We start from the raw sequence: 13824 nt of genomic DNA, 5'->3' as shown, positions 1-13824 counted from the left end.
GCATCAAAGGGCTCCCCCAGGAGCGATATCCGTGCCCCCCGGGCTGTGCATCCCCACTGTTTCCCAGGCAGGGGAGGGGAGGGGGTGTGAGACCCAGCGCTGGCCTCCCAGCCAGGCCTTGAATGTCATTCCTGGCCAGAGCCACAGCTGGAAGCTCCTCGAGGTCCCTGCTCTGCTGTAGGGATTTGAAGTAAAAAATTACAAGTAGGTGCAAGCAAAGGGCCCCCAGCCCCAGGGAGAATTGGGGTCCATCCCAGGGAGAATTGGGGTCTGTCCCAGGGGGAGCTGGCACCATTCCTGCGAGCCCAGGGAGCGCTGAGTGCCACACCGACGTGCCCTGGCAGAGGGCACGGGAGGCTGAGCTGCCAGGGGAGGACCAGCCCAGGTGCCCCATGCCTTTGGGCAGACACGCAGCAGTGTCCAAACCAGGGTGCTGTGCTGCAGGGGCTTCCCCACCGCCCAAAACCGCGCTGCCGGGCCTCTGCCCGCGCTCCAGTGCCCGCTCCTGCCTCGGTTTCCCCCGGGAGAGCCAGACTTGCCTGTTCCTCCCGGACCTGAGGAGCAAGTCCTGCAGGGGAGGAGGGCTGGGAGCAGGCCGGGACTCGCTCCGGCTGCCCACGCGGCGCCGAAGGGAGACAGAACCTGCACCGGGGCCGCTCCGGAGCCGCCGGCAAGGAAACCGTGCCCGAGGCTGGCCTGGCACCGGCTCAGCTGTGCCCAGGCTGCTCCGGGGGGTCACGGCTTGCTGCAGCCTCTGTTCTCTGTCCTCTGAGACCCAGCAAACCCGCTGCACCTCTGGGCCCCCAGGGCTGGGGTGGGACACACGGCAGGAGTGTCCCGCTCCTCCCCACACCTTCTCTGTCCCAGGAGTGCTCCTCGCTCTGGATGCTGCAGGAGCAAAGGGTCCAGGCTGCCCAGAAAGGTCTTGGTGCCACCTGGGGGGACCCAGAGCTGCGCCCCCGGCCCACGAGAAGCCCTGTGGGGACTCTGGAGTCCTCACAGCGTTGTCCCTCTGCAGAGGCCTGGCTGCATTCCCAGGACACCCCTGGGATCGCGGGGGTCCCATTCCTCTGGGACCCCCCACCCGAGCTGAGCGGCCTGCAAGGGGAGGAGGGGAGTGGCCCACGGACAGACACACGAAGCCTCTGCTGAAGTCTCATTTCCTGACAAACCAGGCTAAAAATAATCCCCTTTTCTTGCGGTCCTGCGCTCGTTAAGTACTGCCATCTCACATTAAAGATGGGGGGAGCCTGAACCCCACCCCCAGCCAGCTGCTCTCCCTCTGGCACCGAGGGAAACTGAGGCACAGGGCCTGCTGTGCTGCTCCTGCCCGGGCTGTATCCCCGCCTGGCACCACTGGCCCCATCCTGCGTGGGGCTGAGCACCCAGGGAGGTGCTGGGTGCTCAGGACCCCCGGCCATTCAGAGCAGGAGGGCATTGCTGCCGGCAGGATGGGGGTTGTGGGGCTGGGGGAGCCGTGGGGTGGGGGTGGGAGGGGATGGGGGAACCAGGGTTTGAGGAGGGGGCTGGGGCCGTCCCGTGGGCTGGGAACGCGTTCTGGGATGGGGGCTGTGGAGCCGAGGACACCCTGGGGGATGGGGTCCCACAAAGCCCCGGGGACCTGCTGCTGCTCCACTGGGCTGGTGGGGCGGGGGGCTGCAGGGGGAGGTGTACTGCTCCCCCATGCCCAGCTCAGACCAGTCTCCCCAGTTCCCCCAGGGCAGCCCAGGCGCTCCCCCAGTTCCCCCAGAGCCACGTCCTGCCCCCAGCCCCCCGTGTGACACCGGGGTGGGACATCTCCCACCCATCCCCTTGCCCACACCCTTGGCTTCGAGTCTCCACCGGGCTCGGGGTCCCCCTGTCCCGGGGCGCATCCGCACTGCGCCACCCCCTCCCAGGCGCTGACGCCTCCCAGTTCAGCCCAGTTCAGCCCAGTTCAGCCCCGTCCGCCGGGTGCTGCTGGCTCCAGTCCCTGCTTTCGTGCCGCCGGGCGCGGAGGCGCTCGCAGGGCTGCGGCGGAGTCAGCCCGGGCACGGCACCGGCCGGGGCACCCGCCGCGGACCCCGAGGGGCGCCGAGCCGCGGAGACCCCACACCTGGGCAGGTAAGCGGGCCCGGGGGGCTGCGCCCACTGCGGGGGGCTGGCCCGGCTCCTCTCGCCCCGCCCGGGGGGCTGCACACCCCCGCGGCCCGGGCTGGGGGCTCCGGGCCACGCCTTTGGGGTGAATTGTCTTGTCCCAGGCTGGGACAGAGGCCGGGGTCCGAACCCCTGATGGGGTCCCCGGGGCTGGGAGGAGGCTCGGGCAGCCCTGGGCTGTGCTCCAGGCGGCTGGGATCGCCCGGGGGGCTCTGGGGGTCAGCCACGAGGGGCTGCCCGGGGGTGCATTTTGGGGAGGGGGCGTGCGGGGTGTTTCACGCCGTCTGGAGCTCCCTTCCATCTTGCCGGGCTGCCTGCAATGAAAAAAGGGGGACGTGCAAGCCCCAGCTGCGGCTTGCCGGGGAGGTTGAACTGGTTTGACTGGTCCCCGTGCAGGGTGGGGGGCCGGGTGCCCAGCACCCCTCTGCGCCCCGGCGGGGCTGTGCTGCTTTTCACGGCTCGGTTTTGGGGACCGCGCAGGGAGCTGGGCACCGCAGCAGCGCCCGGCTCAGGCTTAGGTGACATTTTTAGGTGGTGGCTCTGTTCCGGGGGGCGGGGACCCCCCCGTGCGCCGGCAGTAAACAGGATACGAGCGGCTGCGGCGGGGAGACAGCGGCAGCATCACCCCAGCCCCCGGCAGAGCCGGTTCGTGCCCCCCGAGACCCCTCCCAGGGCGATGCCGGGTGGTGGCGTGTCCCAGGTTGCCCCGAGGGGGGCGGGGGGTGTTGGGGTTCCCCTGTGTGTGGTGGGGGGTCCCTGGTGCTGGTTTGCTGCGGGTTGTGGCGGGGTTGGCACCCACCGTGCTCAGGTCCTGGGCTGACGGTCCCGGGGCTGGGACAGGGGCACCCGTGGGGCAGGGGGGGACCCTCCGAGGGGCTGGGGACAGGCTGGGACGGGGCCACCCGTGGGGCGGGGTCAGAGTCACCTCTGGGGCTGGGGACAGGGCCGCTGGTGGAGGTGGGACACCCCAGGGCTTGGCTCTGTGGGTGCCCAGGAGCCTGGGGTGTGCCCGGGGTGTGCCCGGGGGGGTTCGGGCTGATCCTGCCCCACGGCTGCTGCAATTTCCTGCCCTCGGTGACAGCCGGCAGCGCTTTCCCAACGCCGGGGACAGGAAGGGCCGTGGTGAGGCAGGCCGGGCATGGGGCAAGACCCCTCTGGGAGATGTGATGAGCTGAGTACGGGCTCAGCCTGGTTCGGGCTCAGCCCATCGTGGGGGCAGCCAAGCCCCTTCTGCCATCTGTCCGTGTGCCCTGGCAGCCGGGCAATCTCTGGGAAAGCGGGCAGGGGCAGAGCCAGCCCTGAGCAAACACGCCGGGCAAACAGCGGCCGCGGGCAGGGCCGGCCTGGCACGGAGCCGGCAGCGGGAGGAGCGGCCCGGTGCCCCAGCCCGGCCTCGGGCTGCCGGTGCCCTTCCGTGGCACGGAGCCGGCAGCGGGAGGAGCCGCCCGGTGCCCCGGCCCGGCCGCCCGTGCCCTCCCCTGGCCCCCAGCCTCGTCCCGCTCCTCGTGTCGCCGCGGGGGTCGCGGGGCGCTCAGGGCGCGGCTGAGCCGCTCCCCGCTCGTCCTTCCAGCGGGATGAGCGGGGCCGATCCTCCCCAGCGGCGCCGGGCTGCCCGTCCCGATGCTGGCATCGCTGCTGCACGCCCGGCCCGCTGAGCACGGCCCGGCCCCGCGGGCCGGCCCCGGGCTGTCCCCCGAGCCGCCCATGGCGCCGGAGCCCGAGGCGCTGCTGGACCTGAGCTTCCTGACCGAGGAGGAGCGGAGCTCCATCGCCCGGGTGCTGCAGCGGGACTGGCAGCTCCGCCGCCGAGAGGAGGGGCGCATCAGGTGGGCCGGGGGTCCCTGGCTCGGGGTCACCCTGAGCTCAGCCGGGCTTGTCACGGCAGCACCGAGGGTCCCCCAGGCGCTGCTGGGGCGGCTCCGCCGGCCGGGAGGGCTCCGGGGCAGGACGGGGGTCCCAGCGTCCCCCTGCCGCCCCCAGCAAACTCCGCAAGTCGGTGTCGGACCCGGCGCGGCTGCGGAGCCTCACCGGGGACTGGTTCTGCGACGCCCGGGCCCAGCGCCACCAGCCCCGCCTGGGCTCCGACCTGGTCCGAGCCTCCATCCGCCGCCGGAGGCGGCCCCGGGGTAGGCGAGGGGCGGCGGGGGCGCGGGGCCCGCGGGGCCGGGGCTCGGCCCCTGAGCTCCCCGCTGTCCCCAGGAGCCGGGGACCCGGAGCGCGGCCCCGGCCTGGAGGCCATCGATGAGCCGCTGGCAGGGGAGAAGGAGGATGAGGATGCTGCGCTGGAGACGGACGAGAGGTGAGGGGAGGGGGTGTCACCCCACGGGTGCCCCGGGGCTGGGGGCGTCTCACAGGTACCCACCGGGGGTGGCACAAGGGAACTGGAGGGGGGCAGAACCCCCGGTGGAGGGGATGGTGCAGCCAGGGCTGGTATCTGCCCTTCATCCCATCGTTCCGGGTCTGGTTTCCACCATCCCAGCATTCTGCCCACCATCCCAGTGTCCGTCTGTCCATCCATTACCCCAGTGTCTCCCGCTGTGCTGGTGTCTGGCTGCCCTCCATCTAGACCAAACTAATGGTGGTCTCTTCCCACAGTTCCCCCCCAGAGGAGGTGCAGGAGGCCGCTGAGCCCCAGGTGGGTCCCTGGTGGGGGGCTTGAGCAGTACCTGAACCCCGGTGCTGGGTGGGGTTCACCCTGCAGCACCCCCAGCGCCATCCCCAGGTTGTGCTGCGCTTGGAGTGACGGGAAACGTCCCACAGAATGTCCCACGGGGTGTCCCGCGGGTCATCCCTCATCCTGTCCCAGGAACGCAGTGGGCTGGGCTGGGGGCAGCAGCTGGGGGAGGAGGGGGTGCCCGGGTCCCTTCTCAGCCTTTCCCTCCCAGCCCAGCGCCCCCGGCCCGGCTGCAGAGGGGACCCCGAGGTCACAGCCCGTGCTGCAGGGTGACATCCCAGCGAGGGAGCAGCACAGCCCGGCCCAGGCAGGTAAACGGGGTGGGGTTCGGTGCTGTGGAGGGCTGGGGGCTGGAGCCCCCCAGCCCTGCATACCCCCAGCACTGCAGCCCCCCAGCACTGCATACCCCCAGCACTGCAGCCCCCCAGCCCTGCATCCCCCCAGCACTGCATACCCCCAGTACTGCAGGCCCCCAGCACTGCAGCCCCCCAGCACTTCAGCCTCCAGCACTGCATCCCCCCAGCACTGCAGCCCCCAGCCCTGCAGCCCCCAGCCCTGCACCTCGCTGCTCTGGCCAAAATCAGGATCCCCCTCCTGCCCAGCCCTGCTGGCTTGGACCCCCACGCAGCCCTTGTCCTTGCAGGTGGCACGGGGGGTGGGACCTCCTTTGGCTCGTCCAGCACCGAGGGGGATGAGGATGAGGATGAGGATGAGGATGAGGATGAGGAGGAGGAGGAGCCGGGCTTGGCTCACGGCAGCCACAACGCTGGGCAGGTGGGCCGGGGGTGCTGTGGGGGTTGGTGGGGCTGCATGGAATTGAGGGGGGGCTACATGGGGTTGGGGGGGCTGGAGAGGGCTGTAAGGAGTTTTGGAGGGGGTGTGTGGGGTTTTGGGGACCTGGCGGGATTGAACAAAGCCAGCACAGCGTGGGCAGTAGCCAAGCACCAGGCACTGCTGGGTGTCCTCAGCGGGCCTGGGGGGTGCTGACCCCTCTGCATTTCCAGGGACCAGAGACCCCCCAGGCGGACCAGAACCCCCCAGACCCACTGTCCTCACAGAACGGCCACACTGCCCCGAGCCTGCTGAGCACCAGCTCCTCTGTGTCCAGCCTCAGCTCCTCCACGGTACAGGGCTGGGGCTGGGGCTGGACTGGGACTGGGGCTGGGACTGGACTGGGATTGGGGCTGGAATTGGGGCTGGGGCTGGGGCTGGGACTGGGGCTGGGACTGGGGCTGGGGCCGGGGCAGGGGCTGGGATTGGGGCTGGAATTGGGGCTGGGGCTGGGGCCGGAGCTGGGATTGGGATTGGGGCTGGGGCTGGGGCTGGGATTGGGATTGGGGCTGGAATTGGGGCTGGGGCTGGGGCTGGGACTGGGGCTGGGGCTGGGGCTGGGGCTGGGGCTGGGGCTGGGGCTGGGACTGGGGCCGGGGCAGGGGCTGGGATTGGGGCTGGAATTGGGATGGGTATTGGGTCTAGGACTGGGACTGGGACTGTATTGGGGCTGGGGCCGGGGCTGGGGCAGGGGCAGGGGCAGGGGCAGGGGCAGGGGCAGGGGCAGGGGGCAGGGGGCAGGGGGCAGGGGCAGGGGCAGGGGGCAGAGGGCAGGGGGCAGGGGGCACCTCCCCAGCGCCCCGCCTGTGTCCCGCAGCTGAGCGGGAGCCTGATGAGCCTCTACAGCGAGGGGGAGCTGGGCAGGGTGGCCGTGCGGGGCTGCGTGCAGTTCTCCCTGCGCTACCAGCCGGCCGACAAGGAGCTGCAGGTGCACGTCCTGCGCTGCCGGGAGCTGGCCGAGGCCAAGAAGCAGCGCTCGGACCCGTGAGTGCCCCAGCCCCCGCTGGCACCGCCCAGGGGATGCCCCTGGCCCCGCTGCCCCACCTCGGTTTTTGGCCCCAGGTACGTCAAGACCTACCTGCTGCCGGACAAGTCCAACCGCAGCAAGCGCAAGACCGCGGTGAGGAAGAGGAGCTTGGACCCCGTCTTCAATGAGACCCTCAAGGTTCCTAACCCTCCTTTGGGTGGGTTTGGAGGTCCCCGTGGTTCCAGTGGGATGGGTGGGGGTGGGTCATCTCACCCTGTGTCCCCTCCCCACCAGTACAAGCTGGAGAAGAGGGACCTGCAGGGCCGGACCCTGAACCTCTCCGTGTGGCACCACGACAGCCTGGGCAGGAACCTCTTCCTGGGGGAGGTGGAGGTGGCGCTGGGCACCTGGGACTGGGCCAACACGCGGCCCGAGTGGTTCAGTCTCCAGCCGCGGGTGAGCTGCTCACCTCCCCAGCCCCCTGTCCGTGCGCTGCCCCCCTGACCCCCCGTCCTCCGCAGATGCCCATCCCCTCGGACGGCCTCGCCAGCCGCGGCCACCTCAACCTGGCGCTGAAGTTCATCCCCGCCGGCTCGGAAGGTGAGAGGGGCCCGCGGGCAGGCGGGGGTCCGGCATGGCAGGGTGCCCCTGACCCTTCTGGCCCGCAGGAGGGGGGATGCCACCCACGGGCGAGCTGCACATCTGGGTGAAGGATGCTCAGAGCCTCGTCCCGCTGCAGAGCGGCACCGTGGACGCCTTCGTGCAGTGGTAAGGGTGGGGGTGACGCCGGGGACGCCTGGGGGGGCAGCTGGGGCGTCCCCCCCTCACCCCAGTGTCACCCCAGCTACGTGCTGCCGGATGACAGCAAGGCGAGCCGGCAGAAGACGCGGGTGGTGAAGCGGAGCCTGAACCCCCTCTTCAACCACACCATGGTGTACGACGGCTTCCAGGCCAAGGACCTGGCCGAGGCGTGCGCCGAGTTCACCCTGTGGCACCACGAAGCCTTTTCCAAGCGCCAGCTGGGCGGCATCCGGCTCAGCCTGGGCACGGGTGAGGCGCAGGGCGCGGCCCCGGGGGTGCCCGGCGCCGCGCGGGGCTGACGGGCGCTCTCTCCGCAGGGAGCAGCTACGGGCTGCCCGTGGGCTGGATGGACTCCACGGCCGAGGAGCAGGGCGTGTGGCAGCAGCTGCTGCAGCAGCCCGGGCGCTGGGTGGAGGCGCTGCTCCCGCTGCGCACCAACCTGGTCCCCCGGGCGTAGCCCCAGGACCAGCTGGAGCGGGATCCGAGCCTGGGCACCCGGGGGCACTGTGCGGGCTGGCTCTGTGCCCTCCCCTTCCAGCAGCAATGAAGTGGCACCGGCGGGCACATCTGGCAGCTTTTTATTGTTGTGAGCACATCTGGCGGCTGTTTATTGCACTGGCCACCGTACCCTGAGTTCTCCCTCGGCCGTGGGGCTGGAGCTGCTGCATCCCAGTGCTCCCAGCGTGGGGCTGTGCCCTCCACCACCATCCTGCCAGCCCCTGCGTGTGGCCTTGTCGCAGCCCCGGGGATGGGGGAGCAGTGCTCTGCCAGGAGCTCTGCCAAACTGGGCTGCCCTGTCCCACCAGGACACCCCCCCTGCTCCCCAGTCACCGGTCACTGGGAGGGCTGGAGTCACCTGGGGCCGCCCACCAATCCCACCCTGTGGGCAGAACAGCCAAATCCCCAATTTGCAACCACAATCTCCGGGAATACCCCGCTGCTGGGGCTGCGGGGTGACAGCAACACGGACACCAGGACTTACAGGAAAATCCTTTATTGGTTTCTGCCCCCCCGTTCCAGCTCGGGCTCTGCCCGGTGTGGGGCTGGGGCCAGCAAAGGGTCCCCCACGGCCACCCATGGCCACGTGTCCTCCAATTCCTGGATGCCCTGGTGCCCTGGGCGAGCCCAGGGTGGGGGCCGAGGGTGGAATTCCGGTGGGATGGGCCCCCCATGCCAGCTGCAGCCCTGGCAGCAGCCGAGGGCACAAAGCCCCGGAGGGCACAAAGCCCAGAGCATCCCCGGGCCGGGGGTCCCCCCGTGCCCGGCTTTGCGCAGTGCTGGGGCCGTGCAGCGGGGACAGTCCGGCCGCGGGCAGGGGGACACCAGCAGTGGCCTCTTCACCTGGGGAGGACGGGGACACGGCCCCCCAGCCTGGACCTCAGATCCTGGTGCGTTGGACAGAGAGGAGAGTAGCAGGAAAGGTCCTGGGGGCTTCCGCTGGGGGTCCCAGCCCCTCGCAGCCCCTGGGGAGGGGGTGCCGGGGGTGTCCCGGTGCCCACCCACACCATGGGGGAGGGTTGGACTGCCCTGGAGGGAGGGGGGATCCCCTGCACCCCCCCCAGCCACAGCAACCCCGACACAACACAAAGACCACCTGGCAGAGTTTAATGGGGGGCAGCCCGAGAAACAAGTGTCACCCCACAGCACACGACACGCAGCCCCCTCCCCAAAACAGCACACAGAAAGAGGGTGGGGGAGAGGGAACCCCCCAAGCCCCCCCAGAGCACACAGAGGCACAGCAAAAGCACACAGCAAGGCCCTGGCTCCACTCCTCAGGCACGGGGGACTGGGGGGCACGGGGGATGTCACGCCAGGGTGGGTGCTCCAGCCAAAATGCCAGAGGGAAAAGCACCCAGGAGTCCACGAGGGCAAGAGGGTCCCCCTGGCCCCAGGAGCCTCAAGGCTGTGGGGAGGCAGTGGGGCAGGGGTGCTGAGAGTGGGAAGGGGGCTGCTGGGGCCAAACTGGGCCAAACTGGGAGCCCTGCAGTCCCCGTGCTGTCAAAGAGGCTCAGGGTGAGGCTGGGGGCACTGGGAGCACCTCACCCGGGTGGCAGAAGGGGCTGTGAGGGGCTGCCCCCTGAGGGGCTCCGTGCCAGAAAGGGGGCGAGGGGGGACCCCCTTCCTTTCCATCCCTAACAACTCGCAGGAAACAGCAAAACAGGTTGGGAAACACCCGTCATGCACACCAGGAGGGAGGGCCCGCGCCCCCCTCTGCCCGGGGAGGTGCCAGGCCAGGGTGAAGCTGCGGGGTGCAGGGGGACGCCCCCTCCCCAGGGCCACCGGCACCCAGAACCTACTGGTTGTCCTCTCTGGCAGCGTGGAAGGAAAGAGAGGGGGCACGGCCCCCACGTCAGACACGGCGGTCCCGGACAGCAGCGGGAGCTCCTGCCAGCTCCCAGGGACAGATCCGGGGCCCGGAGCCAGGACCCAGCCAGACAGGGACAGACAGAGGAGGCAGGACAGCCGGACAGCGGCGAGGGGACGGGCAGGGGTGTGAAGCCCTCCATCCCCCAGGTCATCCCCTGCGGCGTGGGGACAGACTGGCACAAAGAGCCACGGGACACAACACAGCGGGGCACGGGACACGCCCCAGGGTGAGCCCAGGCTTGACTTTGGGGGGCTCGGTCCCCCCTCCATCCCGGATCCCGTGCGGGGCCCTTACAGCGTTTGGTAGGTGCTGTCCTTTGACTTGATGAACTTGATGAGGAAGAAGGCGACGGCCTGGACGCACAGCACCAGCACGATGCCCCCGATGAAACTCGCCGTGTCGAAGCCGGGCGGGCGGAACTCGGGGCTGCCCGTCAGCGGGGCACTGGTGGTGGTGGTCCCTGGTGGCCAGGGAAAATGGGGCGTTTGGGGAATCATGGGTGCTGTTGGCATCCCTGAGTTCAGATGTGTCCACCAAAGAGAGGGGATCTGGGGTCCTGAAGAAACCAGGCTGCACAGGGAGGAGTGGTAGCTCCCAGCTTGGGGCTGGGATGTCCCCACCGTGGCTGCCGGGATGGGCTCAGCCCCTTCCCCTGCCAGAGCAGCTGGAGCTGCAGGAACGGAGCCAGCAGCAAGAAGATCCCAGCGGGATCAATAATTCAGCAGCTCCAGGCTCCGGTTTCCCGCTGTAATGAGCCCGGCGCTCTCCAGTTCCCCTTGCTGGAAGAGGCTCCTGCTCCGCTCCCAGCCAGGCTGGAGGTGGCAGCTCCCAGCAAAGAGGGAAGCAGGGCTTGTTCCTGGGGGGCTGACGGGTGCCATGAGCCACTGCACTGCCCGAGCAGAGAGAAGGGACAGGGCTGTGACAGGGGACAGGGGCACATCCAGTGGCCAACACCGAGGGCAGCTCCGCTCATCCCTCCCAAAGGGATGGGAACTAGAGAGGACGTGCCTTGCTGGGACAAGTCACTGGTCCCTGGGGCATCCAGGACCCCCATCCCGCTGTCTCCCACCCCTCCCCAGACCCACTCACTTGTGGAGTGTGTCACTGGCTCCTTGCTATGGGATCGTGGAGGCTCTTCCGTGTGAGACTTCAGTGCTAGAGAAGGCAGGGACAGAGGGAAGGGGGTAAAAGGGGTGGCAGGGGACATTGCCACACACCCCTGCAACCCATGTCCCTGTCCCGGTGGTGGGATTTCATCCCCATGGCCCTGGCGCCTGCAGCAGCAGCCCCGTGCCAAAGGCCAGAGGGTCTGGGGGCTGTGGGGTCTGCGGTTACCTCGGCACGGGGTGCTGCTGTTGTAGAGTGCGCAGGTCTCCCGCACCGCCGAGCCCCTCTGCACGCAGCTCCCCGCTCCTGCGGGAAGAGGGAGCAGAGTTTTCCCGGGATCCCAACCCAGGGCAGCCAGCGGCGTCCAGGCCCAGGGCTGCCCTGGGCGCCTGGGGGGTTGGGATGAGGAGGTTTCATTGCCAGGGGTGGGCATCCACCCGAGGGGCTGGGAGTGGGGCCAGAGCTGCACCCCGCAGGGCAGAGCCCGAGCAGGGGCTTTGTGAACAGCTGAGATGGACCCCGATGCTGAAAGCAGCTGGGGCTGGGCATCCGGGGGTGCTGAGAGCCAACGCCACCCGGGCACGCCCCGGCCCGGTGACAGGGGCTGGGGAGAGCCGAGGAGAGCCCCCCCCTGTGCCCACCCAGCCGAGCCCCTCACCTGGCTCCTCGGGGGTCCCGCAGCCCACCCAGACGCAGTCGGTGCCGTTGTGGGGGTGGCTGCTGGCTGTGCACACCTCGCAGGACCTCAGCTTGCCACAGTCTCCTGCCAAAGCCAGGGAAAGGTGATGAGGGCAGGGCCAGCACCCATCCCTGCGGCAGTGGGTAGGGGCTGGACCCCCAGCCCCATGGAGGGGCAATTCTGATGCTGCAGCAGGAGGAACGAAGGCACATCCCACGGCCCCAAACCAAACAGCCCCGTCCCGGTGGGGTGTTCCTGGCATCACCGGCCCTCCAGCCGGGGGACCACGGCTGCCAGCAGCCACCAGCTCACGCAGGGACAGGGCTCCCCATCACTCACAGCGCAGGGAACATCCCCGGGCCCGGCGCGGGGTCTGCGGTCTTTCGGCGAGGTTGGGACGGGACGAGGCGGCAGCGCCAGCCTGGGCGGCGTTACCCGGGCGTGCCGCCCCTCTGCCCGGCCAGGCCGCCCCGCGGGACCCCCGTTCCCGGTGAGCCACTCGGGGGTTCGCGGGGCCGCTCGTCCCCCACGCTCGCTCATCACTCATTTACAGCGCTGGCTGTGGGCGAGGGAGGCTGCGCCGAGCTGGGCCGGGCCCTGCCCGCGCTCGCTCCATGCGGGAAAGCGCCGGGAGCCGCTCCCCACGCTGGATGCGACCCGGGCTCGGGGTCCTGGCAGGGCTGGGGTACCCCGGGCTGGCTCCCCAGGGACGGAACGGGCACAAGGCACCCTGCCGGCAGCGCCTCCCGCCGCACCGCTTCTCTTTGGAGACCACTGAGCCCCCCGCTTTCGGGGCTCCCTAAAAACCATGTGCTCCTGATAGAAAAGCCCCTTTCCCTCTTTCCCAGGAAAAGCCAAGGCGGTAACTGGTGGCGTAAGGCAGGAAGCGGAGATGCTGCGGCCCCATTGCCATGGCTACGGGAGGGGGAGGTGGGCACGCCGCTGCCCCCCTTCCAGCATTTGGAGATCTGCCGGGAGCCAATGGGAAAGTAGGACTTTGTTCGCAAGGGTTTAGGCAGGTTTATAATTTATTTTTATCGCGGCAGGCGCAGGAACAGACGTTTGAGCCCAGCGTTGTCAACTCCCGCTCCTGCCGTCAGGTGTGGGGAGGGAGGGGAAGGAGGGGGAGCAGAGGCCGGCTGAGGGCGGCCCCGCTCCCAGGGCTGCTCTGGGAACACGCGTGGGTCCCGCTGGGATAAGTCAGGGTGGAAACGTCTCCCTGCAGCAGCAGCCGGAGGATGGGAGCGGGGGAGCAGAAGGAAGCCTGGGGTTTGCATAATTAACGCCCGGAGTTGCAGCGCCTCGGGAAGGAGGTGACGGCTCCGTTCCCCTCTCCCCACCGCGGTCCACGCGATCCCCACACTTTTTGGGGAGGAGCCTGGACCCTGCACGCCGCGCAGCCGCCTGGCCTTGGGGGTCCCAGCCCCCCGGAGCACGGCTGGGAGAGGAGCGGGGTCCCTCTCCCCCGAGCGAGGTCGGGGACCGAGTCCCGTGGGGGCGAGAGGAACCCCCGGGAAAAAACCAACCCCCACAAAAAAGTTCAGGTGCCCCAGAGCTGCGAAGGCCCGAGTTCCCCCGCCGCGCCCCCGCCGTACCTGCGCGGGTGGGAGCGGGTCCCTGCGCGCAGAGCAGCGCGCACAGGAGCGCGCAGCGCAGCGCCCCGGGACCCGGCGGGGCCATGGCCCGGCCCGGCTCGGCTCGGCCCGGCTCGGCACGGTCCCAGCGGGAGGTGTGTCCGCGGATCTCCCGGGAGAGCGGAGCGGAGCAGATGCGCGCCCGCGGGAGGCGGCCCCGGCGGCGGCGGCGGAGGGGGCGGCCCCGCCTCGTCCCGCCCCGCCCCGCCCCGGCGGGCCCGGCCCGGGGCGTGGGGGTCTCTCACGGGGGGCGTGCCCCCCACACCCACCCACACACCCACACACCCATCGGGCGTGGGAAACCCGGGGCTGCACGGGCTGCACACCTGTACACACCTGTGCACACCTGTACACACCTGTGCACATCTGCACACACTGCACCCCCTGTGCATACCTGTGCACACCTGTACACACTGCACCCCTGTGCACACCTGTGCACACCTGTACATAAGTGAACACACCTGTGCGCACTCGCACACGCTGTATACACCACACACACCACACACACCTGCACACATCTGCGCGCACCGTGTGCCCGCATCCGGCCTGTGCCCAGCGCACCGCGCTCGCTGCCCGCTCTCCCGGGCACCGTGCCCGCTCCAGTCCCGTGCCCGGGACACTCCGAAC

At 69.9% G+C, this 13824-nt stretch overlaps 2 protein-coding genes across 7 annotated transcripts; one reads left to right on the top strand and one right to left on the bottom strand.

The window, feature by feature from the left end:
• The first annotated feature begins 1950 nt into the window (after positions 1–1950).
• On the top strand, positions 1951–7982 carry SYTL1 (synaptotagmin like 1). Of its 4 annotated transcripts, none has more exons than XM_085559488.1 (16): positions 1956–2103; positions 2668–2781; positions 3707–3962; positions 4117–4262; positions 4336–4435; positions 4732–4771; positions 5022–5121; positions 5439–5584; positions 5815–5934; positions 6459–6625; positions 6704–6806; positions 6903–7064; positions 7130–7208; positions 7277–7376; positions 7453–7658; positions 7727–7982. In XM_085559488.1, exons 3-16 carry the CDS (start codon positions 3757–3759, stop codon positions 7864–7866), a joined length of 1815 nt encoding a protein of 604 aa, XP_085415614.1. In that variant the 5' UTR covers positions 1956–2103; positions 2668–2781; positions 3707–3756; the 3' UTR covers positions 7867–7982. The 4 variants fall into 4 exon arrangements, with proteins under 4 accessions (XP_085415617.1, XP_085415614.1, XP_085415615.1 ...); XM_085559489.1 differs by having other exon boundaries at positions 1957–2103; positions 5454–5584; XM_085559491.1 differs by lacking the exon at positions 7727–7982 and having other exon boundaries at positions 1951–2103; positions 6704–6825; positions 7453–7603.
• Positions 7983–8387: 405 nt separating this feature from the next.
• Positions 8388–13362, bottom strand: CD164L2 (CD164 molecule like 2). 3 transcript variants are annotated; one of them, XM_085559497.1, is made up of 6 exons: positions 13159–13362; positions 11543–11647; positions 11113–11190; positions 10867–10932; positions 10072–10237; positions 8388–8794 (listed from the first exon to the last, which is right to left on the bottom strand). In XM_085559497.1, exons 1-6 carry the CDS (start codon positions 13241–13243, stop codon positions 8788–8790), a joined length of 507 nt encoding a protein of 168 aa, XP_085415623.1. In that variant the 5' UTR covers positions 13244–13362; the 3' UTR covers positions 8388–8787. The 3 variants fall into 3 exon arrangements, with proteins under 3 accessions (XP_085415623.1, XP_085415622.1, XP_085415624.1); XM_085559496.1 differs by lacking the exon at positions 8388–8794 and adding an exon at positions 8997–9718; XM_085559498.1 differs by lacking the exon at positions 8388–8794 and having other exon boundaries at positions 10068–10237.
• Between the last annotated feature and the right edge of the window lie 462 nt (positions 13363–13824).

Source organism: Lonchura striata, chromosome 23, assembly GCF_050655825.1.
Source record: "Lonchura striata isolate lonStrDom1 chromosome 23, ASM5065582v1, whole genome shotgun sequence".
Taxonomy (NCBI): Eukaryota; Metazoa; Chordata; class Aves; order Passeriformes; family Estrildidae; genus Lonchura; species Lonchura striata.
The sequence above is the reverse complement of the archived record's forward strand: the minus strand, read 5'-3'. Positions and strand labels throughout refer to the sequence as shown.

Excerpts from the sequence above, each read along its gene's own strand:
- SYTL1 (XM_085559488.1), top strand. The coding sequence starts at position 3,757 with ATGCTGGCATCGCTGCTGCACGCCCGGCCCGCTGAGCACGGCCCGGCC. Across the intron at positions 3,963-4,116 it reads CGAGAGGAGGGGCGCATCAG|CAAACTCCGCAAGTCGGTGT; the intron begins GTGGGCCGGGGG and ends TGCCGCCCCCAG. Across the intron at positions 4,772-5,021 it reads AGGAGGCCGCTGAGCCCCAG|CCCAGCGCCCCCGGCCCGGC; the intron begins GTGGGTCCCTGG and ends TTTCCCTCCCAG.
- CD164L2 (XM_085559496.1), bottom strand. The coding sequence starts at position 13,243 with ATGGCCCCGCCGGGTCCCGGGGCGCTGCGCTGCGCGCTCCTGTGCGCG. Across the intron at positions 10,933-11,112 it reads CAGCAGCACCCCGTGCCGAG|CACTGAAGTCTCACACGGAA; the intron begins GTAACCGCAGAC and ends TGCCTTCTCTAG. Across the intron at positions 10,238-10,866 it reads GCCAGTGACACACTCCACAA|GGACCACCACCACCAGTGCC; the intron begins GTGAGTGGGTCT and ends CCTGGCCACCAG.